This window comes from Chelonoidis abingdonii, chromosome 10 (assembly GCF_003597395.2).
Source record: "Chelonoidis abingdonii isolate Lonesome George chromosome 10, CheloAbing_2.0, whole genome shotgun sequence".
Taxonomy (NCBI): domain Eukaryota; kingdom Metazoa; phylum Chordata; order Testudines; family Testudinidae; genus Chelonoidis; species Chelonoidis abingdonii.
The window spans coordinates 81,794,103-81,810,920 of NC_133778.1; the positions used below are offsets into that span (position 1 = coordinate 81,794,103).

The 16,818-nt window shown below is 46.5% G+C and overlaps 1 protein-coding gene across 2 annotated transcripts in view; it reads left to right on the forward strand.

Moving 5' to 3' along the window:
- The window catches only part of LOC116821324 (unconventional myosin-X-like), a 290,101-nt gene that overhangs the window by 168,843 nt on the left and 104,440 nt on the right, over positions 1-16,818 (forward strand). Inside the window, exons 18-21 of one of the 2 annotated variants that reach the window (XM_032774422.1) lie at positions 1,544-1,652; positions 10,105-10,185; positions 12,387-12,511; positions 12,844-12,958. In XM_032774422.1, coding sequence (XP_032630313.1) covers positions 1,544-1,652; positions 10,105-10,185; positions 12,387-12,511; positions 12,844-12,958 — 430 coding nt within the window. The remainder of the gene's footprint in view (positions 1-1,543; positions 1,653-10,104; positions 10,186-12,386; positions 12,512-12,843; positions 12,959-16,818) is intronic. The other variant, XM_075070332.1, reaches the window with a different exon arrangement.

Consider the following 16,818-nt stretch of genomic DNA (forward strand, 5'->3'; position numbering starts at 1 on the left):
TTTAGGGATGTCACAGGGTGGCTGTCCCCTTTAAATGAAGCAGGTCCAACTCCCCTGTGCCAGTACTGGTGTTCCCTGTTTGGCCAGTTAAGAGGGCGGGACAGCACCTGGGGCTATGATCAGGGGCAATCTGAGAGGGAGAAGTCACAGAAGGCAGTTGTAGGATGTTCTGGGGGAGAGGCTGAACTGCACACAGTATTCAAGGTGTGGACATACTCTTGATTTATATAGAGGCTTTGTGACATTTATTGTTTTTTTACCTATCCCTTTCCTAATGGTTCCTAACTTGGCATTTTTGACTGCGGCTACACACTGAGTGGATGTTTTCAGAGAACTATCCACAGTGACTCCAAGATCTCTTTCTTGAGTGGTAACAGCTAATTTAGACCCCATCATTTTTTATTTATAGTTGGGTTTATGTTTTCCAATGTGCATCATTCATTGACATTGAATTTCATCTGCCATTTTGTTGCCTAGTTACCCAGTATTGTGAGATCCCTTTGTAGCTCTTCACAGTCTGCTTTGGGCTTAACTATCTTGAGCAATTTTGTATCATCTGCACACTTTGCCACCTCACTCTTTATCTCTTTTTCCATATAATTTTTAAATATGTTGAACAGCACTGGTCTCTGTACAGATCTCTGGGGGTCACCACTGTTTACCTCTCTCCATTCTGAAAAATTGGCCGTTTATTCCTACCATATTTCCCTGTCTTTTTAACCAGTTACCGGTCCATGAGAGGACCTTGCTTGTTATCAAATGATGGCTTACTTTGATTAAGAGCCTCTTGTGAGGGATCTTGTCAAAGGCTTTCTGAAAGTCCAAGTACGATGTATCCACTGGATCACCCTTGTCCATGTTATAGACAAACTAAGAAACTTTCAGCCAGATGGAAAAATAAAAGCTGCTAGAAATAACAATAATAATAACTTGGAGATACCAGAGTCAATTAATGCCTTTACATGAAAAAAGGAAAATCAGCAGAAAGATTGGGAATAGACTGCATATGTTTCAAGGCTTAGAGCCTTCTAGGGTAACATGGTTTCAATGGTTCATCTCCAAGAGTAGGTATCTGTGAAGGCAATTACATGACATGTGACTGGAATATTGTGTGGCTGTGCCATGAGAGAAGGGATGCAGCAGTCTGGCTGGAACATGGGCTGCTGTTTGTTCAGTTCTTGCATGGAGGTCTGTGTAGCAAGAGGGAGAAGATGTGCTGCCTAAGCCAGAAAGCAGAACACTGTCTGTATAACATCGTGCTTCGGGGTAGTAAGACACAGGAAATGCAGCTCTGCAACTGGAGTATGGGCTGCTGTCATTTTGCAGCAGTTTGAGGGTCTGTGCATCTAGAAGGAGGGGATGCCCTGCTGAGCCCTGTGCTGCAGCCACATTGCTGTGTAGTGGTGTTTTGGGAAGGTGTAACTAGGATGCCTGGCACAGAGGTAGGGTGTTAAATGAGCATACAAGCTCTGATTCTTTCATAGCTGACCCTAGAATCTGATGTCCTGTGTTTTCTGTGTGTGATGCTCCTCCTCACCGCCAGGCTGGACTTCATCTATGACCTCTTTGAAAGAGTCTCCAGCCGGAGCAGTGAGGAAACTCTGAAGATGGGAACCCAGAGGCGCAGGCCAACCGTCAGCTCCCAGTTCAGGGTAAGGAATTCCCCAAGAAAGTGGGTGACTTCAGAATGAAGAGGAGGAACTGGTGAGGGGCTGGCTGAATAAGAAGTTAAGTGAGGAGTGAAGAAAAGAGACAAGAGAATGAGTGATTCCTTCAATTTCTTTTCCAGCTCTGTAAACGTGCTAGGATGTTGCAGATAGATAAGACAATGTCTCTCTCCTATAATTTACACTGTAATGTAAACCATGCAGTGGGGTGATAAATTGGGAATGGGGAAAGGATGAGGACTACAACAAGAATATGCCTTTGCTTTTTTCAGCAATGTCTTGAGTGGCACAGTTTGTTTTTTCAAGCACTGATCCTATGGCGAGGAGAGGGGATGGGAGTTTAAGCTAAGTATTGATAGATCTTGTGGGGGCAGTACTTTTTACATGGGCACATAAGAATGGCCACACTGGGTCAGACCAATGGTCCATCTAGCCCAATGTCCTGTTTTGCAACAGTGGCCAATGCCAGGTGCTTCAGAGGGAGTGAACAGAACAGGGAATCATCAAGTGATCCATCCCATGACCCGCTTTACCAGCTTCTGACAAACAGAGGCTAGGGACACTGCAAAACACTGCCCATCCTGGTTAATAGCCATTGATGAGCCTATCCTCCAGGAACTTATCTAGTTCTTTTTCAAAGCCTGTAATAGTCTTGGCCTTCACAACATCCTCTGGCAAATAGTTCCACAGGTTGACGATGCAGTGTGTGAAGAAATACCTCCTTTTGTTTGCTTTAAAACTGCTGCCTGTTACTTTCATCGGGTGACCCCTAGTTCTTGTGTTATGTGAAGGGGTAAATAAGTTTTTCTCCACACCAGTCATGATTTTATAGACTTCTATTTTATCTCCCCCCCTTAGTTGTCTCTTTGCCAAGCCGAATAGCCCCAGTGTTTTTAATCTCTCCTCATATGGAAGCTGTTCCAAACCTGTAATAATTTTTCTTGCCCTTCTCTGTACCTTTTCCATTTTTAATATAATTTTTTTGTGATGGGGCAATCAGAAAGGTGTGGGCATACCATGGGTGTATATAGCAGCATTATGATATTTGTTGCCTTATTATCTATTCCTTTCCTAATGGTTCCCAACATTCAGTTTGCTTTTTTGACTGTTGCTGCACATTGAGTGAATGTTTTCTGAGAACTATCCACAATGACTTTCTTGACTGGTACCAGTTAATTTAGACCCTATTATTTTGTATATATAGTTTGGATCTTGTTTTCCAAAATGCATTACTTTGCATTTATCAACATTGAATTTCATCTGCTGTTTTGTTGCCCAGTCACTCTGTTTGTGAGATCTCTTTGTAACTCTTTGTGGTCTGGTTTGGACTTAACTACATTGAGTAATTTTGTGTCATCCGCAAACTTTGCCACCTCACTCTTTACCCCTTTTTTCCAGATAATTTTGTAATATGTTGAACAGCGCTAGTCCCAGTACAGACCCCTAGGAGACACCACTATTTACCTCTCCATTCTGAAAACTGACCATTTATTCTTACCATTTGTTTCCTGTGTTTTAACTATGAGAGGTCCTTCTCTCTTATCCCATAACCGAGTACTTTGTTTAAGAGCCTTTGGTGAGGGACATTGTGAAAAGCTTTCTGAAAGTCCAAGTACACTATATCCACTGGATCACCCTTGTCCATATTCGTTGGCTCCCTCAAAGAATTCTGATACATTGGTGAGGAATGATTTCCCTTTACAAAAGCCGTGTAGACTCTTCCCCACAAATCATGTTAGTTTATATGTCTGATAATTCTGTTCTTTATTATAGTTTCAACCAGTTTGCCTGGTACTGCAGTTAGGCTTGCTGACCTGGAGCCTTTTTAAAATTTGTCATCACATTAGCTATCCTTTTGTCATCTGGTCCAGAAGCTGATTTAAGTGCTAGGTTACCTACCACAGTTAGTAGTTCTGCAATTTCATATTTGAGTTATTTCAGAGCTCTTGGGTGAATACTACCTGATCCTGGTGACTCATTACTGTTTATTTATCAATTTGCTCCAAATTGACACTGTCGGTTTAAAAAAAGTTGTGAAAATTTGTTCCAGTTTTACACCCCTCCCAAGTCCCTGCTAATTTTTGTAGGTTTTTTTTACAATCACATTTTCCTATTTTTAAAGTGTGAGACACCCACATAAACAACACGGGAAACTGACTGCCTGTATAGGAGAAATAGTGAGAGTGGTTACCCACAGAGATGCAGGTGCAGTGATCCTGGGTGATATTTGTAAATAGGGGAGTCTCAGACTTCATGATTGTATAGACTGATCTCATGGCAAACACCAGCGGCTCATTCTATCCCTTCATTCTCCGTAAAACCTCTCTGTATACCACCCACCCATTTCCTTCTTTTTCAGTGACTCCCTGCAACCCCCGCCTTCCCCGCATGTCAGGGTTCTGTGCATCTGCAGTTGCCGCCCACCCTTGCCATGTTCGGGGCTCCATATGGCTCCCCATGCCAGGGACTCTGTGTGCCTCTTCATTCTCACTTTCTCTCTATACCAGCATCCCCAAACTCCCCTCCACCATAGGTTCTGTGACCCACCCCATTGCTCCTTCCCCTCCATGCTAGTGTGGCATAGATTTGGTTGGCTCCCCATCAGACTGCTGTGAATTACCAGTATGTTTACAATGCTGTCAACTCTGGAGGCATTTGCAGGAGCCAGGGACCTGCTCTCGTTGCTGCTGTCTATATTTCTGGCGGTGCAGGAATTGGTGCTGCTGGTATCATTGGTCCATGAACCATCTTCTCCCAGCCTCTGCCTAGAATCAGGACTGTGGTACCATCCAGGGGAAAACCCTCCATGCTAGCCTCGGCGCAGGCTTCCCTATCACTGCACTGATCTCCGGCACTGATGGGGTCCACAACTCCCTAGTCATCTTGTCAGGACTCTGTCTTTGGAGTCAGAAGTAGGGTCATACTCTGTTTGCAACCACCTGCGCTACTCCCCGAGGCACTCCTACCCCACGAAACCAAACAGAAGCGTATCACCGAGTTCTTGCCCTCTGGTCCTTGGAGGCTGGGGCTATTGCAATGGCCCTCTGGAACCCGTGGGGTTTCCCTCCAGCCCAGGGTCCCCTCTAAAGGCACTCCTATTTGGTGGGCCTCCAAGAGTAGAGCACCACCAGTGCCGCGATGGGAGACTTCTGATCCAGACTCTGGTACCGAGCATCAAACAGAGGGCCCATGGATCTTGGCGAATACGGAAGGAGAGGTGGAGGGCCCTCAGTCGATGCTGGCTTCCTCCTTCCCAGAGGGGATGGTATTGGCAGCTGGCGTGTCTCCTTCCTAAAATGACCACAAGGCTCTCCAGGACTTGTTAAAGCAGGTGGCATCAAATTTGGGCATCCAGGTAGAGGTGGTCAAGGAGTCTTCTCATAGCCTGATGGATGTTTTGACAGCAGCGGGCCCCTCGAGGATGGCCCTGTCGCTCAGTAAGGCTATCATGGACCCGGTTAAGGTTCTGTAGCAGACCCCTGTTTCCCTTCCCCCTATGTCAAAGCATACGGAGCAGAAGTATTATGTGCCAGCCCAAGGTTATGAGTTTTTATACTTGTATCCCCCTCCAGGGTCCCTGGTAGCATCAGCCACCAATGAAAGAGATTGTCAAGGGCAATTGGGGGCAATGCCTATGGCAAAAGACTCCAAAAAGTTGGACTTATTTTGCAGAAAGGTGTACTCGACTGGAGGGTTGCAACTTAGAATGACAAACCAGCTGGCACTGCTGGGTTGCTATGTTTAGATATGTGGGATGGCACATACAAGTTTAAAGATCTGCTCCCTCAAGAAGCCAGGCAGGAAGTCTCCTCACTGGTTGGTGCAGGGAAAACCGTAGTGGCCGTTGACGTGACTGATTCTCTGGCCAGACCCATGGCCTTCGTGGTAACCATGGCCAGGAGCTCTTGGTTACAGTCTTCTGGTCTTCCTCAGAGGTCCAGCAAACCCTCCCGTATCACCCCTTTGAAGGATCCTCATTCTTCTCAGAGAAGATCAATGCTAAGCTCCATGAGCTTAAGAATTCCAGGACAATCATAAAGTCCCTAGGGTTATATACTCCTGCAGCTTCTAGGAATCGTTACAGGCCCCAGCAGTCTGCCCAGTACTTTCCCTTTGCCAGCTTCTGCCTTGGGACTGACACATGCTGCTCCCAGGCACTCAGGGAGCTTGAAGCTCCCCTTTTGATGTGATGCTCAAGGTCTCCAGCCTAGTACCCCTTATATCAGATGCAGTTGCACCGCTGTTTTTGGACCGTCTGTCCCACTTCATCAGTGCCTGGGCCTGTATCACCTCGGGCTGCTGGGAGCTGTGCACAGTGGAAGTGGGATACACTAGTCTCCAGTTTGTTTCTACTCCCCTTTCCTCTTCAGGGACCCTTTTTACAAGTGACTTTTGGTCCAGTAAGTCCAATCCCTCCTTCAGATGGGAGCCATGGAAGAGAATCCGCAAAACTTGAGAGGAAAGGGGTTCTACTGTCATTTTCCCTATCTTAAGGGCGAGGAATGGGAGGAGGGAGCAGAGAGGAGCAAATGGGCACAGGGTCTCTGAGGGAAGAGGCAGAGTGAGGGTGGGGCCATGATTTGAATGCCAGTGGCTCCCTTACTACTAGGGAACCTGTGCTGCCTCAACAGCTGTCTCAAGAACCTGGCTGTTCACCTCCTCCCCATATGGTGCTGCCCAGTGCAGCAGTCTGAGAGCTGACCTTGTCTGTGAAGACAGAGGCAAAAAAAGCACTGAGTACTTCAGCTTTTTCCACATCATCTGTCACTAGGTTGCCTCTCCCATTCAGAAAGGGTCCCACACTTTCCTGGACCACCTTCTTGTTGCTAACATACCTGTAGAAACCCTTCTGCTTACCCTTCATATCTCTTGCTAGCTGCAACTCCAATTGTGCTTTGGCCTTCCTGATTACACTCCTGCATGCTCAAGCAATATTTTTATACTCCTTCCTAGTCATCTGTCTAAATTTCCACTTCTTGTAAGCTTCCTTTTTGTCTTTAAGCTCAGCAAAGATTTTTCTGTTAAGCCAAGCTGGTCACCTGCTATATTTGCTATTCGTTCTCCACATTGGGATGGTTTGTTCCTGTGCCCAATAAGGCTTCTTTAAAATACAACCAGTTCTCCTGGACTCCTTTCCCCCTAATGTTAGCGTCCCAGGGGATCCTACCCATCAGTTCCATGAGGGAATCAAAATCTGCTTTTCTGAAGCCCAGGGTCCGTATTCTGCTGCTCTTCTTTCTTCCTTTGGTCAGGATCCTGAACTTGACCATCTCATGATCACTGTTGCCAGGGTTGCAACCCACTTCTACTTCCCCTACAAATTTTTCCCTGTTTGTGTGCAGCAGGTCAAGAGGAGCATGACCCCTGCTTGTTTCCTTCAGCCCTTGCACCAGGAAGTTGCCCCCAAATGCATGGCAGTGGTGGCAGCCTGCCTGAGGAGATGAGCAATGCATGTCTACCCATATCTCGATGACTGACTAGTCAAAGGCCAGTCCAGGGCCCAGATGGAATCCAGCATCCACCTTATCCGGTCAACTTTCCAGGCCTTAGGCCTTCTAATAAACACAACAAATTCTACCCTTGGCCCAGTGCAGAGAATAGAGTTCATCAGAGTGGTACTCAAGTCCACTCAGGCCAGAGCATTCCTCCTGGGAGACCAGTTTCAGGCGACCATGGTCCCAATAAGTTCCCTCAAGACCCACCTGGTTACAGCAGCTTAGAGCTGTCGAAGATGTCTGGGCCACATGGCATCATGCACTTATGTCATGCAACACGCGAGGCTGCACCTCAGACCTCTTCAAGGATGGCTGGCCACGGTGGACTCAGCTACCTGTCACAATCTGGACTCAGTTCTCTCCATACTTTTTGAGCCCTTGTTTCCCTGGATTGGTGGCTGGACCATTGCACGGTTCATGTAGGAATAACCTTTTCGCAGCCCCAGACTTCAGCGTCCCCCGTTTCAGATGCGACGGCACCGGGCTGCGGAGCCCATTTAGGGCCCCTCAGGACTCAAGGCTTCTGGTCTCTAGAAGAGCTCTCTCTTCATATCAATGTCAGAGAGGTCAGGGCAGTCATTCTAGGCGTTCCTGCCTCACGCTGCAAACCAAGACATATGGGTTCTCATGGACAACACAACAGCCATTTTTACATCAGTAGACAGGGTGGGGCATGTTCTTTCCTGCTGTGCTGAGAAGCAAGCTATCTGTGGGAATTCTGCATCATGCATTCAGTCCACCTCAAGGCTTCTCACCACCTGAGAGCACAGAACCAGCTGGTGGATCACCTCAGCAGGTCTTCCTCCATTCACCACAAGTGATCCCTTTGGCTGGACATCACAAAGAACATTTTCCTATGGTGGGGGACGCCTCAGATAAATCTGTTGGCTACTCAAATCAACAGGATATGCGATCAGTTCCGTTCCCTAAAAAGCCAGAGCCTAGGGTGTCTCATGGACCCTTTTCTGCTACCATGGATAGATTTCCTATATTACGCCTTTTCTCCTATCTTGCTAATGCACAAGGTTCTGATTAAGATCAAGTGGGACTGGGACTGGGTCATTCTCATAGCCCCGGCCTGCCCCAGGCAACATTGGTTCACCACCCTATAGGCCTCTCAGTGGAGGCCCTGCTCCCGCTTCCTTTATATCCTGACCCGATCTCTCGGAATCACAGTTGGTTGCTCCATCTGAACCTCAGCTCTCTTCATCTGACAGCCTGCAAGCTTCGTGTCTGAAGTCTGAAGAGCAGGCTTGCTTGGAACAGGTTCGTCAAGTCCTGCTAGGTAGTAGGAAGCCCTCCATCAGAGCTACTTACTTTGCAAAATGGAAGCGTTTCTCCCATCTTCCCACCGTGGAGTTCCACCCTTGAGTTCTTCATTGCAGGTTATATTGGAATACCTGTTGCTTCTGAAACAGCAAGGCTTCGCTGTTTCTTCCATCAAGGCTGACGTTGCAGTGATGTTGGCCTCCCATCCCACGGTCGACAATCAGTCCGTCTTCCATCATGAGATGGTTATCTGTTTCCTTAAAGGCCTAGAGAGTATGTAACCTCCGGGTTAGAGATCCCATTACTCCCTGGGACCTAAATCTCATCTTATCAAAGCTTATGGGCCCCATTCAAGCCCCTGACAATGTATTTGTTAACTCACCTCTCCTGGAAGGTGGCCTTTTTAGTGACTATCCCTTTGGCTAGAAGAATTTTGGAGATTTGTGCCCTCACATCGGAGCCCCTGTATATGATTTTCTTTAAGGATAAGGTGCAGTTGTGTCCACACCCTGTTTTCCTCCTGAAAGTGGTTTCACCATTCCATTGCAGTCACCTGGTCATTGGCACACATGTTCTCGGCACACTATGCCATCACCCAACAGTCCAGGGACAATGCCATCTTTGGCTGATCAGTTTTGCAGTCAGCATATCCATGAACGTCAAGCCCACCTCCTGTACAACTGCTTGGGAGTTACCTACATTGGAGTAGACATGTTCAAGAATTCGAAGAAGAAAAAATTATTACTAACCTTCCATAACTCTTGTTCTTCGAGATGTATTGCATATGTCCATTCTAAGACCCTCCCTGTTGAAGTTAGCTGAAAAGAAGGAACTGAGGGGGGGCAAGGTCAACAAGGCCCTTTATATTGGCACTTTGAGCACACGGTACCAGAGGGCACCAGAGCCAACCTGACAGATACCACTGGGGGAAAAATTTCCAGTGACTGTGCTTGGGCTGTGCACACACCTACATTGGAATGCACATGTGCAACGGATCTTGAAGAACAACAGTTACAGGAGGTTGGTAACCGTTTTTTTCCTCTCCCACCAGAGGTTGTGTGCGCACCCTCGTTGCCCCTCCTCCTTCTTTCTTCTTTTGTTTCTCTTTTAGGGTGCTACTGTTTTAAACTGTATTGGGAGGACTGGTAATTATAAAATGGGGGTATTGTTGTGCTGGAAGATGTTAATGGCCACCATCAACTGGTTCTTTGCTCTCTAGTTACCTTGCTGGTTGAAGCTGCTGCTTCTGGTAACTGGGTGCTAGGTGCTCTGTGTCTCACTTATTTCCCCCTTTTGGTTTTTCCAGTTGTCACCAAAATCAGTAGGGTTCTGTTCATTGGTGCCTAAAATATTTACTGAAATTTTGGACTCAATTGGTTGAAATGTTGAAAAGTTACCACATTACAGACAGATCAATGCAGTTGAGTTTAAGGCTTTGCAAGGTTAGTCAATAACAGCAGGTAAACATTTTTCACTGATGTGTGATTTTTAATTTTTTTATTAAACTGACTATGTGACTTCAAGGAGAAGCATATAGGAAGAGAGAGTGGAGTCAAGGAGAGAGTTTAGGAATAGGGGGCTGCTTAAGAGTCCCTTCTGCTCAGACAGGAGCCCATAGACCCCCAGGCCCTGCTGGAATGACTGCTTTTCTAGTTTTATCTTGGTGTTTTCAGGACTCTCTCCATTCCCTGATGGCCACACTCAGCACTTCCAATCCATTCTTCATTCGCTGCATCAAACCAAACACCGAAAAGGTGAGTCCCACCCCTCGGGGGAGGGAGGAGGGACATTTTCCTGAGCCCATGATGAGGATATGGGGAGAGAAATTCTTCCTCTTGCCTCTCTCTTGTGAGTATTTTTTAAACTGAAGAAAAATGCATCCGACCCTTTGCATTATGTGAAAAAACAAATACACCTAGTGTGTAAGAACTGTTCTCACCATGCTTTGTGCTGACACAGCTGGGAAGCAGGACCCTGTGCATCACCTGCAGTGGGACAAAGGGAGTGAGTGATTCCTGTTTGTTTTAGGAGTGGGGATCTGCTCTGGGATCTGGGGCATGTGTAGTAGACTAGTGGGTTGCACACTTCATAGCTTTCATAGGCCAAGTGCATTGCACACATTGGGGCTCCTTGAATATTCCATTTCTTCCCTCCTCATGTCCCTCTCCCTCTATTTCATGGACTCCCTGGGACTGCCCCCATCCACTCCCTGATGCCAGGGACTCTAGTGTGTTCCTGGTTCCCCCATTGTCATCCTTATGCCAGGAGCTGTGTGTGCACTCCCATTGCCTCCATTTTGCCACCATGCCAGGTTTTTTGTATATCCCTACTACCCTTTCCTTCCATTCTAGGGTCCCCCATTCTCTCCTCTTGCCAGAGATTTGTATGATCCCTAATTTCTCCCCCTACCAAGGGTTCTGTGTGCCTTCCATTTCTCCCACCTCCAGACCAGTGTTCTCATTGTCGCTCTCCTCCCCCACCTTTATTATCTCCCTTCTCTCTGTCTGGGAGAGAAGTCATTCTAGGTGTCAGGATATTAAAAGTGGGAGGATGAGCAGGGATGAGATGGAGTTTTATTATACTGGAAGGTGTTAATTTGTGTCATCTGCCATTTCTTTGATCTATAGATAATTGCAGAGGTGCTTGAAGTTGTGGCTCTGCTAAACAAATGTGAAGAGTTCTTTGTGTCCCCCATTTACCACTCTTTTTTTTATCTATCCCACAATCAAAGGCTTTGCAAGCTGGGCCAGTAAACTTCTCATTCACCTGTGACTTGTACAACAGCATCCCTTCATGGGGACTTCTCTGCAGCATGTTGCACTGTGCCCATGCTCCATGGTACCAGCTAGATTTGCTTTCATGTTGCAATGATGTTTGTGCCTCTTTCTGATTTTTTGAACTCAAAAAATCCATCAGTCTTCATTCCTTGTCTTTTGGAAAGATGGGGTAGTGAGAGAACAGACAAGTTTTTCCAGGTCTGGAGCCCCACATAGGAAGTAGGGGGGAGAAGGAGACAAACCTGTTGAAATGGGCCTTTTCCAAAGAGGGCCTTGTTGCAGGAAAAGTCCCCCTGCAGAGTTCTTTCCTGAAGCAGAGAGGAGGATAAAGCTTCGTTCCATTAACAGGGCAGGAGTGAAGATGCTTCAGATTAGCTCTCTGTAAAGAAGCAAGTTTCCTTTAGACGGAATTTCACCTTGACACTCAGAAAAGTGGCAGCAAGGAGGAGTCTTGACCAGACTAGATGGAGAACTTGGAGAAGGGCAGAATCTCTGTGTTGTGATGTCCATCAGTCAGTATCCTAGAGATAGTGTTTCTCTTTAGGAGCAGGGCCTGCTGCAAGCTCCTGCCCCAGTATAGAAGCTCCTTCCTGCCTTTTAGCTCCGTTCTTTCGGGGATGCATTGGGGTCTCATTTGGATTCTCACTTATCCAGTTGAACTCTGAAGGCAGCAGGCATGCCTGCAGTTTTGCCTATGGGCTGCTGGGCATTACTGCTACATTTGATGATCAGGAAGCCAGGTGCCCCCTCTCTTGCTGCTCCCCCAGCTGCATCAGAGCCCTCAGTTGAGAACAGTGTAATTTTCTGCATGAATGGGCTGCAGTGGGAGTGCAGGGGGCAGTGGCTCAGCACAGTTCATTGCCCACTTTCCTGCTAGACTCTGAGCTATGGTAGATGTTACAGTTTGCTGTTGATATGGGTGCACCCCGCTCCCTCCTGCCTCTGTTCCAGTGCTGAGTGTCTTTTTGTGGCAGCTGCCTGCCATTTGTGTCAAACTGGCCCATCTTTCAGCTGGGGCCATTAACATGCAGGGTTAACTTCCTAGGAAGCGGTGGGTATGTGTCTGTGTGCCCTTTACAACATTCAGATAAGCAGACACCATGCCAGCAAGCAAGAAGTTAAGTCTGGTATTAGATGTCTGTCTTTCTCTTGGTTTGTTTCTAATCTTGATCTTCTAGGCACCAAACCTCTTTAACCCAGATGTAGTTCTAAACCAGCTCCAGTACTCTGGGATGCTGGAGACAGTGAAAATTCGAAGAGCAGGCTTCCCCATACGGCGTCTCTTCCCAGATTTCCTCAGCAGGTAATGGGTAATGTGGAGATGGGTGGTGGTATGTTCCTTTTCTCTATAATTTTAGTCACTGGCGCTGTTCCCAATTTTTGGATGTCTTTTGTGTTGTCTGCATGTCAACCATATTATGGGGTTAGCTGCAAGTTGGAAGTGAAAGTTTCTGGACTGGAGGTTAGTCCAACTGCAGTTGGATAAAGAACGTGAAAAAGAGAAGTTCCCAGATAGGCAGATAAGAGAACCCTGTGGGAGGATGAATGGCAAGAGGAAGGTTTTGAAGCATGTTAGAAATGGAAAGGATAGTATTGTACATACTTTTATGTCAAGAGATTGTGCTTGGTTCTCAGGTACAAGATGCTTATGAAGAATCTGAGTGTCCCAGACAACACCAAGACTGTGTGTGCACATTTGCTACAGACATATGACAGCACCAGGAAAGAGTGGCAGCTGGGTAAAAACAAGGTATTACCTCAGTATAGAAAAGGGTCCATTGGGTAAGGAGAGGGAAGTAATTCCTGATGCAAGAGAGTTTAATTGAAAGGTGATATACAGGAGCACTCAATAAACAGTAGATGGAAGTAAACTAATGGCCATTCAAGACTGTGAATGGCTTGCCAACTACAAAACCATTTTCTCCTCCCTTGGTTTTCACATCTCACCTGCTACAACAGGGCCTCATCCTCCCTGACTGAACTAACCTCGTTATCTCTAGCTTGCTTACGTATGTATACCTGCCCCTGGCAATTTCCACTACATGCATCTGACGAAGTGGGTATTCACCCACGAAGGCTCATGCTCCAAAATGTCTGTTAGTCTGTAAGGTGCCACAGGATTCTTTGCTGCTAATGGCACTGCGTAGTTGTACCACTGAAGGTCACTGACTGGGCTATGCTGCTGACCTGTAATGTCTCAAATGCTTCCCGAATTACATGTTTGAAGATAGATTAGATGAGACCCAACAGCCCTTTTCTTTCTTCCATTGGACAGCACAGGATTGTTCCCTACTTACATTTACTACTGCTTTGTCAAGTCTAGTTTTAAAGGACCCAAGCAGAACTAGCTTTGGATTTTTTCGGTGGACCTGCAAAACAATACGTTGCTCCCTTCTCATGTCCAGTCTAACTAATTCCTGTCCACTGTGATCATGTCAGTCTGTACAGAGCCAACTCAAGGATTTTGGTAGTGTCTAGGTGCACCTAAGTGTCTTCTCATTTTTCTTGCTCAGGAGGTTAGATAGTAGGTGGTAGGTCATTAGATTAGTTGCTTTGAGGACTGGTTGGAGTATAACAACCATGGTTGGAAGGATTCAATTTTTATCAGTAAACGTTGGTAATCATCAATTTCACTGTAAGCACTCAAACTGATGAAAAAATGTTTCCATAGATGACGATCAAAATGTCCAGAGAAGCAAAGTAAGAAAAATGCTGCTTGAAAGCTTATTAGAGTTGATTTATGAAGGTATAGAAGGGAACAGTTTATTCAAAGGACAAGCGGGGGAAGAGGGAGGAGGTGTTGCCTTATATATCACAGATGTATATACTTGCACTGAGCTTGAGATAGAAGCGGGAGGCAGACCTGTTGAAAGCCTCTGGGTAAGGATAAAAGGGTGATCTACTATAGACCACCTAACCAGGAAGCAGAGGTGGACGAGATTTTTTTGTTCTTTTGTTTTAAACAAAATCATCCAAAGCACAAGATTTGGTGGTGACTTCAACTTCCCAGACATGTCTTGGGAAAATAACACAGCAGGGCACAGATTATCCAACAAGTTCTTGGAATGCATCGGAGACAACTTTTTATTACAGAAAGTGGAGAAAGTGACTAGGGGAGAGGCTGTTCTATATTTGATTGTGACAAATAGGGAGGAACTGGTTGAGAATTTGAAGGTGAAAGGCAGCTTGGGTGAAATTGATCATGAAATAGGAGAGTTCATTCTAAGGAATGGTAGGAAGGAAAACAGCAGATTAAAGAAAATGGACTTCAAGAAAGCAGACTTTAGCAAACTCAGACAACTGGTAGGTAAGATCCCGTGGGAAGCAAGTCTAAGGAAAAAAGAGCTGGCAGTTTTTTAAAGAGCTGTTATTATGGGCTCAAGAACAAAATATTTTTTTTAAACGGTGGAGACTAAACCATGTTTGCATTGTGAGAAGAAAGCACCAGAGGAGAATGAGAAGTTAAGGAGCTGTGTAAGGGAGGGGATGAGCGTGAACATGTGGGAGATGGGAGGTAAGATGGGAGGCAAGTGAAGAGGTTGGAGAAAGAGACAACAGAAGAAACTCTTGCATCTGTGACCAATGAGAAGGAAAAGAGAATTGCAGGAGGAGAAGGCAGGAGGGAAGGCAAGCTGAACTGGGTGTGAAGGACAGGTTGTTATATTCTGTCAGTTTCTCTTGAAAGAAATCAGCGAGATAGGAGGAGGCCGGAAGGTTTGAGGAGTGAGTCAAAGGAGGTGAAAAGGTGGCTGAGGTTGCATGTGTGATATTCAATTAAATTGAAGAAGCAGAGTTGTTTAGCTAGGAAGATGGCAGAACTGAAAGAGGAGAGAATGAATGTGTAGTGGAGGAAGTCAGCCTGGTCACGGAATTTTCACCAGAGATGCATTTTGGCGCAAGAGCAGGAGTAGAGGAAGTGGATAATCAGGGTGATCCAGGGCTGGGGGTTGGCAGGGTGGACCTTGTGATGAGGGGAGGGGCAAAAAAGTCAGTAGTGGAGGAAAGTGAAGCATGGAGAGACTCAACAACTATCTCAGTGGAAGAAAGGGCCGGGTGAAGAGGACTGAGACTGGACAAGAAGTCCTCAGCACTGATGGACTGAAGTTGTGGAAAGGTGAAGTGACAGAGTCTGAGGTTGGCGGCTGAGGGACCATGTTGAAAGAGACTAGTGATGGCTGGAGAGAGGGAATTTAGCAACAGAGAGATCAGAGAGGGAGCAGTGCTTGGTGAAGACCAAGTCAAGTAAATGACCCTTGTGATGAGTGGGAGAGTTGAAGCAGGGCTGCAGATCGAACGAATAGGTCAGAGTGAGGAAACACGCAGCTAAGGGGTCAAATGCATTATTAGGATAGAAGCTTGAAGTGACAGAGGAAGAGTGGGGAGGAGTGTGAGTTTGTTCCACCCTCCCTGAGCAAAATAATAAGCATGCAGTTTTACCACTATGACTGCATCTATGCTAGGGTCTTTTATCAGAACATGGCTGTGTCCACCAGCAATCACACCGCTTCACACCACTGATTGACATTGCTAGGCCAGTTGAAGTTTGTAGTGTTGACATTGCTGGACAGATGTTTGGAATCCTAGGCTGGACAAGGCAGTTTTCATGTTAGCAAGTCGAGGTAAACACTAAGTGGGAGCCTAAGGGTTTACATGACCTGCTAACGAACGTTATACCTACAAACTGCCGTGTCTTCACCAGGAGGTTGCTTCATGTTGGCTAACACACATTAAAAATGTACCTTTTTGCCTAGTGAAGACTTGATTTATTTTCTGTCTTTGAGTGAAAGTGAAGTGAACAGGATGGGGATCAGTTGCCCTGGAGAGAGAACAGAGGCCCCATGTGTACCCTCTGTACCAGTTACACTAACTATAAAGGCAGCAGTGTTACCTCATGCTGAGAATCCCCAGTTAGAACTAAACCATGACTCTTTTTTGGAGGGGAGGGAGGATTTGAGGGGAGGGCATGGCATGGAGGGATGTAACGTAGGAAGGAGTTTGAGGGGCAGAAGGGAATGGGTAGCATGGAGAAGGGGGAATACTTCCTGCAAAATGAATTGGAGGATAATCTTATCTCTAGTGATTGTTTGGAAGAGGAAGGAAAAGACTCTGAATTAATATAGTGGATTGTGTAGGTCAGGAAAGGAAGTGAGAAAGGGAGGGCAGGATGGGCTTTGTGTTTCTCATTAATACTAGTGCAGCTGTCCTGCTGGCAATAGCCAAGCTTTTATTTATAAGAGGAGACTCAGGCTCTGTCCTGATGTATGCTAGAGGTTAGGGCCTGGCAGAGTGAAACGGGCAGAATGTTAGCAACAGTTTTTTCTTCTTCAACTGCTTGTTCATGTCCGTCCATGTAGGTTTGTGGGCGCCCACATGTACGGTAGCCAAAGATTTTTCCCATAGCAGTATCCATAGGGCCGGCTCTGGTGCCCCCTGGAACTCCGTGCTCATGTGCCAGTATATGGGGTGCCACTGACTCCGCACCGTCTCAGTCAGTGGTGGCTCCAGGCACCAGCGCTCCAAGCGCATGCCTAGGGCAGCAAGCCACGGGGAGTGGCCTGCCAGTCTCTGTGAGGGCGGCAGTCAGGCTGCCTTTGGCGGCTTGCCTGCGGG